This window comes from Aethalodelphis obliquidens, unplaced genomic scaffold, assembly GCF_003676395.1.
Source record: "Aethalodelphis obliquidens isolate GAN/ISIS:26980383/991018 unplaced genomic scaffold, ASM367639v1 scaffold2, whole genome shotgun sequence".
Lineage (NCBI taxonomy): Eukaryota > Metazoa > Chordata > Mammalia > Artiodactyla > Delphinidae > Aethalodelphis > Aethalodelphis obliquidens.
This window is the reverse complement of record NW_020837946.1, coordinates 77,266,269-77,279,040: the sequence shown is the minus strand read 5'-3', so window position 1 is coordinate 77,279,040 and position 12,772 is coordinate 77,266,269. Positions and strand designations below refer to the sequence as shown.

At 35.9% G+C, this 12,772-nt stretch overlaps 1 protein-coding gene across 3 annotated transcripts in view; it reads left to right on the top strand.

The window, feature by feature from the left end:
* The window catches only part of ARL6IP6 (ARF like GTPase 6 interacting protein 6), a 44,509-nt gene extending 34,630 nt beyond the window's left edge, over positions 1 to 9,879 (top strand). The window contains exons 4-5 of one of the 3 annotated variants that reach the window (XM_027131345.1): positions 5,717 to 5,761; positions 8,475 to 8,586. In XM_027131345.1, coding sequence (XP_026987146.1) covers positions 5,717 to 5,735 — 19 coding nt within the window. In that variant the 3' untranslated portion in view covers positions 5,736 to 5,761; positions 8,475 to 8,586. The other 2 variants (XM_027131344.1, XM_027131346.1) reach the window with 2 other exon arrangements.
* The last annotated feature ends 2,893 nt before the right edge of the window (positions 9,880 to 12,772 follow it).

The following is a 12,772-nucleotide window of genomic DNA, read 5'->3' as shown; positions in this document are numbered from 1 at the left end:
GGAACATGATGATACAATGAAACAAACAAGTTTTTAAAGTATTTGTTCAACTTATATATTTTTTTTGTTTAAAACTATAGTAGTTTTTGAAATTTTCATGTAGAAAGCAATTGGGATAGATTTTTCAAGTGATGATCTCCTGGGAAATCTCTTTGCTAATTTATATATTTCCAGATAGTGGTAGTATTCACTTTGAGGATCTTAGAATCACCAGAAGTTCTAGCTGAAGAGAGATTCTGATTCAGCATGTCTGGCGTGTGGTCTGAGATTCTGAATTTCTAAGAAAGTCCCAGGCAATGCCAATATATTGCTGATCTCTGGAGTACACTTTGAAGAGGAAGGCTTTAGGACAAAACTTGGCAAACTTTTTCTGTAAGGGTCCAAGTGGTATTTTTGGCTTTGTGGGCCATGTGGTCCCTGTTACAACTCTTCAACTCTGTCATTGTAGCACCAAAGCAGCCAAAGACAATACTTAAAGGAATGAGTGAGACTATGTTCCAATAAAAAGAAATAGGTGGCAGGATAGGTGTACCTTAGCTTGCCAAGCCCTCCTTTAGGAGACGACTCTGAAATTAGATATTGCTTATAAAAAATTTCTAATTTTTGGTTAAAAAGTATATATATGTTTATATATATTCAGTGTAAGATGGAGTGGGCTTGTTTGTTCAGGTTAGTTTTATAGTTGTTAGGATGTAACACACATTTCTAAAAATCTCATTTTACACTAATTTATACTAATTTATACTAATTACTGCACACCTAAATGGTGAACATAATAACTTTTCCTGAATATCTGAGTTTTAATGAATAAATGATGATGATGAAGTAGTGATGAAAGGTCGGCTAAAGGCTGTTTGAACGAACAGGAAAGCTTACAATTTGAGGATGTTTAAAATTATAACAAAATAAATGAGTTATAAAAAAAACCCATTGTATTAATTTTACTCACTTCTTTTAGATTGCGAGTCTACAAGTTACTTCCTTGCCAAGAATGGGAAGAATTTTTCAGGGTTAAGAAATAGACTAGGAACTATAAGTAAAACTAGCTTCCTTTTACCAGGCCTTGTACAGAGAAGGAAGGATGAAGTGCCTGCCCTGTAAAATTGCAAAGTTATAGAGGTCAAAGAAAGGTCAGGTAGGAGAGAGCCTGGAACTAACGAAATGTTGTAAAAGCAGAAGACCTCAAATCCATTCTAAAGTAGGCCAAGGGCTGTGATGTTCCATATAAAATGGATCAAGAGGCAGAGCTGAATCATCCAAAGTAAGATCTGAGTAACTAGAGTTCACAACCTTTGTAGTCTGAACTAGAATCGTATTAGCTAGCACTATCAATCATCCATCCGTCTGTCTTACATCCCTTTCCCATTTTTTTCTGTAGCTATTCCAAATCTTCACTTTGCATTTTAGTTTTCAGTGGACTTCACTTCCAGTTTCATGAAAGGTCATCATGAGAGTACTTCCTGCTTCTTCCCTCCCCCTTTCATGATTACGAACTTAAATTTACATCCACTTTCATCATACCACCCATTCCTTTTATCTCAGAATAAAGTGTTCTTCTCCCAATTTTACTTCCTTTGTTGTAGATCCACCGCCCCCGCTTCCCACCGCACCTCCCCTTTTCATATACCTTCAGCCTTTCCTTTTATATCCAATATTCTTGTTAGGATATTTTTTAAACATTCAAGTTTCTCCTGTGTTAGAGAAAAAAATCCTCATGCCCAGATCTCTCCATAGCTAAATATCTTATAAGACTAGAGAAGAGATAGTCTCTGTTTCACAGTGACTGTAGGTGCTACCACATGTGTCATGTGTTCACTCCTACACTACAATTTTTCTCCTTGAATTGCCTGCAGAACTCTTAATTACAAAATTTAACTTTCATTTTCAATCCATTATTTGAAACGGTTTATCATTCCTTTTCGAAATGCCTTTCTTTCTTAATTTCTCTGGCATCACTCCCTCCTGTCCAGCTTTCTGATCACTATTTCTCACTTGTGGCATCCTGTTTCATAAACTACTACTTTGAGTAGCAGAAGTCTGGCCAAAAATTTCTTAGTCTGTCTAGCCTGTCTTGAGCCTCTGTCCTGAGAATCTTCCTTTTGGTTTTCATTTGTATTTCCTGTTGCTTACTGGGAGTTTTTACTTCAGTGTCCCACAGGTATTTGCAGTTTAGCACATCTTAAATTGACTTCATTATTTCCCACTTCCCACCGACCTGTACCTTCTCTTGGGTTCCCTATCGTGGTGAACGGTGTTTCATCCAGCCAGTAACTCAAATGAGAAACCTGGCATCACCTTCAGTTCTTCCTTCTCCCCCAGTAACTCCAGCCAGTCAAGGATAAAAAATAATGGTTGACATTTATTGTGTTTATGATCGTGTTCTCAGTAAATGGGAGGCACTGCAACAAGTGCTTGTTAATAGTAACTCATTTAGTCTTCACAGGAACACTAAAGAGAGGAATTATTAACCTTATTTTAAAGATGGGGAATTAGATTTCCAGGTAGGCTAAAGTAGTCCTGTAAATAATAGAGCCATGTTTAAACACCCTGTGGAATGAAAGTTAGCTTTCCAAGTCTTTCACTCTCACCATACCAAACTATTAACGATTTCCTGCATTCTCCATTGTGTGTTGCTTCTGCACATATTGTATTTGTTTAGAACTCTAAATTAGTCATACTCAGTTTTAGCTCAGGTGTTGACTCTTCTTTAAAATCTCTCCCCTTCTACAAATCGAATGGCTCTTTTGTCTTCCAGGTAATGCTGTCTACAGAACTTTACTTAGCACACTGTGTGACTAGACACATCTTTGAGGACAACATTGATTCTTGCTTACTTCTCTGTCTCCCATATATAATGCCTGATATAGGAAATTCATACTGTAAATTTTGGTGAAGTAAAATAATGGAAAGAAAGTTAAGAAAATTATAAAATAAAGAACTTTAGAGTATAAAGGGTGAATGTAATATATGTTTTTTTCTAAATGAGAGATATAGCATTTCCTCAGTGAAGAAAGCTTTCTCTTTGAAATTCTAACCCTTATTTCTTAAATAACACTGGTAAAGTTATTTGGAATACACACAGTTCCCCAGCAATTTCTGTAAGTAATTTGTTGTATCATTTTGTGTTTCTGAAAGAAACATAAAAAATGCTTGGTAAGTGATTGAAATATGGTGAGGTTTAGTATTTTCTTTCAGATTTTGGGTTTGGCTTAAGAACTTTTGACTCCAGATAAAGAACTGATAGTTACTCCAACCAAGCTCACACAGCTTAAAATTCTTTAGGAATTAGAGATTTCTTGGCTAGGTATAGAATGAGAAATAAAAGGCAGCTCAGATGTGTGAAGAAGGAATAGATTAGTACCAGCTAGTTCATCCTGTCTCCTACTGAGTCAGTCAGACACAGAAACAAATAGCCAGCTGGTTCTTAATGTAGGACTTTAATATAATTTCCTATTCTGACAAGCAGAGAGCTTTCTGCTTAGAGCAAAATCAGTTGGCAGTGATGCTACTGTATTAAATTGCAGGAGTTCTGTCATAAAAACATGTCTGAAATGTGGGAATATATGTGAGGGAAAGGAAATACAGGAATTAATATGGTAAGGAATGAAGATTTCAAGAACGTGGAGTCTAGTATGTAGTACAGAGATTCAGTTTGGAGTCAGCCAAACCAAGGCTAGAGTAAAAACAATAAACAACATGAAATGAAAAAAAAGCTGCTAATCTGTTTGGTCTCTCTCTTAAATAAACAAAGGTAATTTATATGAAACTTTTGACAGTGGCTTATTCAGTGCTTTTATTTGTGGTTCAAAAGTAAGAGCATAGTCACTTAAATTGCCAGAATCATTGAATTAATTTGAATCTTAAATTTGAAATGTATTCCATTCCTGAATAAATGAAAATAATTAAGGTATATGATGATTTATTCACTTTACAAGTTTCTGTTAAATATAAATATATTGCTAGAAAGTACATTTCCAGACTACAAAATCTAGATATAAATAGTGGAAGTCTGAGCTCTCTAGTGAATTATAAAGGGAGGAGTGATTAAGAACTCATAGGAAGAGGGTAATACCAAGCAGAAATGCACACAAACCTATAATTCTTCAGTCTCATTCTTCCCTCCACCTCCTGAGTCTGCCTGTATGTTATTGTTTTTTTCTCTGTTTTGGATTGGGGATGGGTCTGGATTTAGGTGTTTTACTTAGAAGGAAGGAAGAGTTGAAGTAGAAGATGAAAAGAATTTTTTAAAATCTCATCTGTAGCGAAGCTTTCTTTTCTGTACTAGATAGTGGCTAACGTTTATTGATCATTTGGTATGTGCCAGACACCTGATTCTCATAAAAACTTTATAAGGGTAGATTTTATTTTCATTTCCATTTTGGGAAATTGAGGCTCAGAGGTCAAATAATTCTGGCTTCATACCCCTTGTAAGTGGCAAAGCTTGGCCCTCAAACCATCTCTGTTTAGCTACAGAGCTCGAACTCTTAACCACTAATAGGAACCACATGAGTACTTTTTTGTAGGATTCTTTATTCTTAGAAGGGAATTCTTTAGAACCAAAACAAAATAGTACCTTTTTATAACTAATCTTTTAGGATATGGAAATAGTTCTATTATAATGAGCCTTTCTTTGTAACCATGTTTTCTCTAGTAATTTTTTCTTATTGAGCAATATCTCCCATTTCCATATTGATTTCACAAATGTACTGCAGTGGACTAGAACTTTATCTCAGGATAATAAAATCCATATTTAAGAATCCTAACATTTACTTTGGGAAACATTCTGGTTTTGTCATTGAGTTCTCTGTGTATTTTTCTACCTATTTTTAAATGGTCAACTGAATAGTCAGGTCTTAAAATTTTGGATTAGTATGTTAAGTGAGGTCATATATTAATTTTCATTATATTTGTGTGTCTCCTGGATTGATTCTTTGGGACTAAAATATTTATGTATTGATAGTTATACTCCCTACATCATTGTTTCAGTTTAAGCACAGGTAATGTTGATGAATTAACCAATTTTAATAGGTAGGAAAAAAACTACATAATCTCATTCAAGCGTTTTTACTTATTCTGTCTTTGCTACTTGAATAGTCATAGAAATTTAAAACTGTAAGGGATCTTAAGTTTATCTGATCCAGTCCTTTACTTGATAACCATGAAATCTTAAGTGTGTAAGTTCACTTCTCCTGGTTTTGTCCTTTTCCCTTTATACCACAGTATCTCATTTGCTAGTCCATTGCCACATCTTTGAAAATTGACATCAAGGAAAGTTGACCTTGTTAACTCTGTTTTTTGCTCTGCTCACTTGTATTTTATATCCAGTTGACAAAAAAGCATTTTGAGCAAAGGGGTATTTTAGGGAAATTAATCTGTACAATATGTTTTAGGTATAAGGAGAGAATGACTTGGAAAGAATTTCATCATGAATTTATTTTCTCAGTCACATTTATATATGAAATAATAATTGGGCAATAAATACATTAGTTATGAGAAAAATAACTGTTAAAACCACAACAACAAAATCTGTAGGTCTATTAAAATTAAAAAAGACTGACAATACTAAATGTTGGTGACACTGTGGAGCAACTGAAACTCTCATATGTTGTTGGTAGAAGTGTAAAGTAATCAACTATTTGGGGGAAATGTTTGATGCTTTCTACTAAAGCCACATTTATCATACATCTACCTTATAACCCAGCAATTGCATTCCTAGGACTTCCCAAGAGGAATGAGTGCAGATGCTTACCACCCACCACAGGTGTGTACATAGTATCATGTTCATAGTAGCTCTCTTTATAGGAGCGCCAAATTGGAAACAACCTGAATTCCCAGTAGTAGACTGGATAAATAAATTTTGGTATTTTTATACAATGGAGTACTAAACTGTAATACAGAAGAACACACCAGTGCTACTACAGCACCATGGATGAATTTCACAAACACTACTTGAGAGAAAGAATGCAGACACAAAAGAATACATCATGATGCCATGTAAATGGAGTTTCAACAGCAGGTGAAACAAGTCATCATGATAGCAGACAGTGTGGTAGTTATCTGAGGGTTTGAGTGAGGGAAGGTGGATATTGACAGGGGAGAGGAACAAAGGAGCTTTCTCTGGTGCTAGAAATGTTCTGTATTTGATCTGGATGGTAGGTACATGAGGGTATACCATAATAAAGATTCATTGATCTGTATATATGTTAGGCATTTGCACTTTACTGTGTATATTTTATTTATTTTTTTATTTTTTTTGCGGTACGTGGGCTTCTCACTGTTGTGGCCTCTCCCGTTGCGGAGCACAGGCTCCGGACGCGCAGGCTCAGCGGCCATGGCTCACGGGCCCAGTCGCTCCACGGCATGTGGGATCTTTCCGGACCGGGGCACAAACCCGTGTCCCCTGCATCAGCAGGCGGACTCTCAACCACTGCGCCACCAGGGAAGCCCTAGTGTGTATACTTTAAAAAGTAAAATGCATATATATAAAGAGAGATTGAGTAAAATAGGCACCATACTTAGTCATAATTTTTCAATTCAAAATGTGCCCTCTACAAGAAATGAATGAAAGGCTTTGACAAAGGGGAATCAAGATACCTTCAGCTTTTTACAGGACTTCAAAGATCACAAGAGGCATAGGAGGGAAGACTTACCAGGGGTTCTCTGTATCTTCCTCGGGAGAAAAATCACGGTGGGTGTTTGAAAAGGAGCTTTAAATCAAGCGATTTGTCAGATTTTTAGTCCCTTGCCTGGCAGTACATGTGTGACAATGGCTACAACGTTCCCCGTGGGAGTATGGTGTGTTTGAGATGGTAGAAAGACTAAGAATCACTGCTCTGGAGTATTTCTTCATTGCCATTAGATTTCCTTGTTGTGCCTGGTTTGTGACGGTTACTAAGCATTTGAACTTGTATATCTCAGTAAAGTTCAATTATATCAACATTGTAGTTATTATAATTTCCTAAAGTTCAGTAAACTGTACTTTAGAGATTCTTCTATTTTTGTGGGAATGCAGGTTCTCAAACTAGTAGAAGAGAACAATTAACTCCTGAAATTCTGTTCCATGGTTAACTTTGTTAGTATGAATTTAAATGTTCTCAGGTCAGTAGTATTTTTTTTTTTACAGTGAATGATAATGCTGATAGTTATGATTAGATTTCTTTTTCCTAATCAATTTTTGGAGGAATTCTTTTTTTAAAAGGAGCAAAGCATTTAGTGTATCTATTTTATTTTACCGTACAGTAGGTAATACAGCTAGGTAGATTAGCCCTTAATGGCACATGAGAAGCATCTTAAACTAGTCCCAGTTGAGTAAGATTGAGTGGAGAGAGTAAATAATAACTCCCATGGACCAAAACAGGGGGCCATCAGGATACGTCAGGGTCTTCTATAGTCTCAGGTGAATGCAACGGGGTTGTTCTTCAAAGACAGTATCTTCTATACTCTCTGCCACTGATCTTACTGGACTGGAAATCATTATAATGAGGTGTCTTCGGATGTTAATGTTGATCTAAGTACTTCCCTGGCTTTGATCTGTGCTTAGGAAAGAAGAGGACAAGGAGAATGATAACCCTCTCAGCCCAGGGCCCTTATTACTTAGGACTTTCCATTCTTAGTACTGCTGGTGTGTACCTCCTCATATGTCCTTGATTTGGATTGCTCCCGTGAGAAGATTCTTTTCTGTCTCTGACACCAGTTGGACCCTACCTTCTATTCTTTTTAGTATGTCTCATCCTTATTAGGATAAGCAAAGAGTATTATTGCAATACAATTAGTGCAAGGAGTGTTAAGAAAATGTAGTAAAATAAGTAAAATTGCTGCTTGATAGAGGGAACAAATGTCACATGAGCTATTTGGCTCTCATAGTAACCATTAAACAGTGTCTTTGCTGACACCTAGGAACTCACTGAAAGCCACTTAAGTAACCTATTGAGAACTGAAATGTCTATAAAAGACATAATCTGATTTATGACTCACATATGGACAAGTGCTGTTTTTAGTGCTCAAAGAAAAAGTAGAATTCCTTCATGTAATCTAAAAAAATGGTACAAACAGGACAAATACTTGAAATAATATGTATTTTAAGTTATAAGTGAGAACAAGAGAGTGGGGAAACACAATGCTAATTTAAATGAAAGAACATGCTTGTAATGTAACAAGATACGTACCTTAGAATTAGGTGATGGTACACGCATGTGATTGTGAGGCACAGTAAAGAAGTTATAGGGATCAAACTGAGCATTTTGCTCTAAGTAATGAAATTGAAAAAATTACATTTGATAACCAAGACTTATATTTGACAGATCTATTACTAATTCTGAAGATGTCTAATACTCTTCTTTAACTTGTATATTAATGTATAAAAGATATTTGGGAAACATGTTTCCAGATTGTAAGCATATTTGATAAAAACTGATGGTGTTTTTGTTATACCAAATTACATTTTCCTTTTTTCGTTTGTTTTTTTCTCCCCCTAGGAAACTGACTGGACATTCTTTCCACATGGGCTATAGTATGGCAATTTTGAATGGCATTGTAGCTGCTCTTACTGTAGCTTGGTGCCTCATGTAAACCCACACTGAAGCAATATTCTTGACAAAACTTAGTCACGATTGCTTTGTAATAACAGGGAAGAACATCATTGCCTACTCAGAAGACCAAGAAACCTGCTGCTCGTTATGTGCTTCAGATACGTGTCATATCATCATCATTATGGAGGACTTTTTAAGCATCGTTCTAGAGCCTAGGCATTGGGAATATCTAAGTATTAAGTTTCAAGTAATGCTTAAAAGTGTAAGACGTTTACCTCATCTTTTTACTTTTGTGTGCATTGTCCTTATAAGTTGTAGAACACATTTTAATGGAACTCAAACCCGAAAACTTGGATGCAGAACATCCTGTATCAATGCCTGCCTTTTCATGTATATGTATATACTACATTTTTGCTAAGAAATACTGATAGTACTGTTTGAGATAGAAATATTTCTTATTTATTCATTATATTAGGAAAGCAAACAATGCCTACTACTTTGACATTTTACAGAAGCTACTTTTAAATCAGAATATTTAGTTTTCGATATATAGAAGGTGCATTTATATTTTTTAATGGGCTATGGTTCTTTATGTGGTTTTTTACATATTTTCCTACTATATCTTGAATTTGTATGTTTTTAAATTGTTACATCTAGGCAAATGTAAATGTTATTTTTAGCTCGTGCAAACCTTAATACCTACCGTTTTTAATAAGTATTTTGTCTTTTAAGAAAAGCACACTGGCCTGAGTTTAAAACTAAGTAAACTTATTTTAAAAAAAACAACAAAAAAGTTTAATTATTTAAGCCATGAAAATATTCAGGAAATTTAAAGCTATTCACTATTTCCATTTTCACAATTCCAAATATTTATCATGGTGTATATATGATTACTTCAACAAAACTGATATTATCTTGTTTTTAATAAATATAAACCTGAAGTTTTTATGTTTAGAAATGCTTGAACTAGTTTGTTTTTAATCTCCAAAATTTGGTTACCAAAATAGAAAAGGTATTTTGATACAGTGTGTACATGTATAATTTTTTAATGTATAGTTTCCTTATTTTCCTATTTAAATGTTTTCTTTTGTAATTGTGCTGTTTTGTTTTTTCATAGTAATTAAGCCTTAGTTGTTCCCACTTCCTTTCTAAATACCTGTTTAGAATAGTCACTTCAATTTTAGAAAGATGGACTATTTTAAATACTGTTTTCCCTGGCCACAGAAAAACCTACATTAGGATAGCATTGTGTAGCAAAACTGCTTATTTAGGCCAAATGGGAAATGAGTATCTGCAGTGTGTTCCTGTTATCTGCTGATTGTTGTTACTGAGTAAATGATTTAATAATGTTTCTAAAAGTCTTAACATTTTTTTACTACTCAAAAACCTTTTATTGGAAATGCCAAATGCTGCTCTAATTTAAATTATCTGAAGTGTTTCGATTAATATGGGGGGAGGTGTAAGATATACACACATACATATACACAAATCCCATGGCTTAAGTATTCCTTCCAGAGCGGTTGTCATATGAACCTATTTTCACTTCCTGCCTTCCTCACTCAACCTCCTCCTTTCCCCCTAACCTTGGCTCTAAAGGGCTTTTCTCTCCACCTCCCAAGTCGTCCCCCCTCCCCCACCCCATCATCAAATTTGGATAGCTTCTTCCAGATCTTTCTGTCTTATGACTAAGAAACATATAGTAGACCCTTTACATGTAAATATCTGTAAGACATTATATCTATATATAATATAGATATATATCTGTAAGATACTTCTTCCGGAACTCTGTTTATTTTGGACTAGCACTCCTCTTTCTTGGGAAATTTCTCTCTCCAGTCTAACATAGAATCCAGATATAAACTATCCTGCTTCATTAGCAGAGTGATTGAGGATAAGTACCTAACCAAAGCTGGGCCAATTCTAGTTTCTTATCTTTTCTGGCCACAGTGATTTCAACAGGAATAGAGACATGACTTAAATTAGGCCAGTCCCTTCCCAGGATTTTTCAAGTTGAAATTAAGGTAAATTAAGCTGGGAAGATACAAGCCCAGGAGATGCTGGCAGCCAGGGTTTAGCCAAACTCAGTGGGAAAGAATAAGGCTGACACTGATGCTACTGATGACATTCCTCTAGTCCCTGAAGCCCAGTGGTGACCCTGCCATTCTTGAAATTTGGTTTTCTCACAGTTTTGAAAGCTGGAAGTCCAAGAATAGGGTGCCCGCATGGTTGGGTTCTAGTGAAGATAGCTGTCTTCTCATTGTATCCTACTTGGGTGGGGAGAGAGAGGGCTAGCTCTCTTCCTCTTAGAAAGATTCTAATCCCACCTTGGGGGCTTTACCATGCATAACCTAATTACCTCCCAAAGGCCCCACCTCCTAATACCATCCTGTGGGGAGTTAGTTTCAATAAATGAATTTGGTGGGATTTGGGGGGCACAAACGTGCAGTCCACAACAATATCCAGTACCAAAAGTGGGGTCTTTGAAAAGATAAGATAGACTTGGACTTCCCTGGTGGCACAGTGGTTAAGAATCCACCTGCCAGTGCAGAAGACATGGGTTCGAGCCCTGGTCTGGGAAGATCCCACATGCTGCGGAGCAACTAAGTCCCTGCACCACAACTACGGAGCATGAGCTCTAGAGCCCACGAGCCACAACTACTGAACCCGTGTGCCACAGCTACTGAAGCCTGTGTGCCTAGAGCCTGTGCTCTGCAACGAGAAGCCACTGCATTGAGAAGCCCGCGCACCACAACGTAGTGTAGCCCCTGCTCGCCGCAACTAGAGAAAGCCCACGTTCAGCATCGAAGACCCAACACGGCCAAAAATAAAAATAAATTAAAAAAAATTTTTTTCAGGTTCTAAAACACCAAGATAATGACTTATTTTAAAAAAAAAGACGGACTTCCAGTAGAACATCTTAAAAGAAATTTTTCCATATTTTTCCATTTCTGTTTACTTCATTATATCAGGACCCTATGTTGCAAGCAACATATACCATCTGACTAACTTAAGGAAAAGGAATTTATTGGAAGGATATCCAGTGACTCTCAGAACTGGTAGGCAGGAATCAAAAAACTATTAGAGGGTCAAGGAGGAGGAAGCAAGGGGACTATTTGTTAGTGGAAAAGCCTGGTCAGGATGATAAAATGAATCCTTGTCATTTGTTATTGTTCCTTGCAAGATCAGCTCAAGGTTCAGACAGCATCAAAAGTCAGTTGTTGGATAAAAATATACACTACATCCAGAAAGACCCCAACTTTATTTTTTTTAATTAATTAATTTTCATTGATGTATAGTTGATTTACAATATTAGCTTCAGGTATAAAACATAGTGATTCAAAATTTTTTATAGATTATACTCCATTTAAAGTTATGAAATACTGGCTGTATTCCCTGTGCTGCACAATATATCCTTGTGGCTTATTTTATACAAAGTAATTTGCACCTCTTAATCCCCTACTCCTATCCCTATCTTGCCACTCCCTGCTACCCTCTCCCCGTTGGTAACCACTAGTTCTCTGTACCTATGAGTCTTCTTCCTGTTATATTCATTTATTTATGTTTTAGATTCCACAAATAAATAACATACAGTATTTGTCTTTCTTCGTGTGAGTTAGTTCACTAAACATAATACCCTCCAGGTCCATACATGTTGTTGCAAATGGCAATATTCCATTCCTTTTTGTGGCTGAGTATTCCATTTATATATATATATATATATATATATATATATATATATATGTATGTATGTATGTATGTAAAACACTTCTTTATCCATTCATCCATTGATGGACACCTGGGTTGCTTCCGTATCTTGGCAATTGTAAATAATGCTACTGTGAACATTAGGGTGCATTTACCTTTTTGAATTAGTGTTTTTGTTTTCTTTGCATATATACCCAGGAATGGAATTGTTGAATCATATATGGTAGTTTTAGTTTTTCGAGAAACCGCTGTACTGTTTTTCACAGTGGCTATACCAGTTTACATTCCCACCAACAGTGTACTAGGATTCCCTTTTCTCTACACCCTTGTCAATATTTGTTATTTGTGTTCTTTTTGATGGTAGTCATTCTGACAGGTGTGAGGTGATATCTCGTGGTTTTGATTTGTATTTCTCTAATGATTAGCAATAATAAGCATCCTTTCATGTGCCTGTTGGCCATCTGTATATCTTTTTTGGAAAAATGTCTATTCAGTTCTTCTGCCCCCCCCCTTTTAAGATTTTTATTGGAGTATAATTG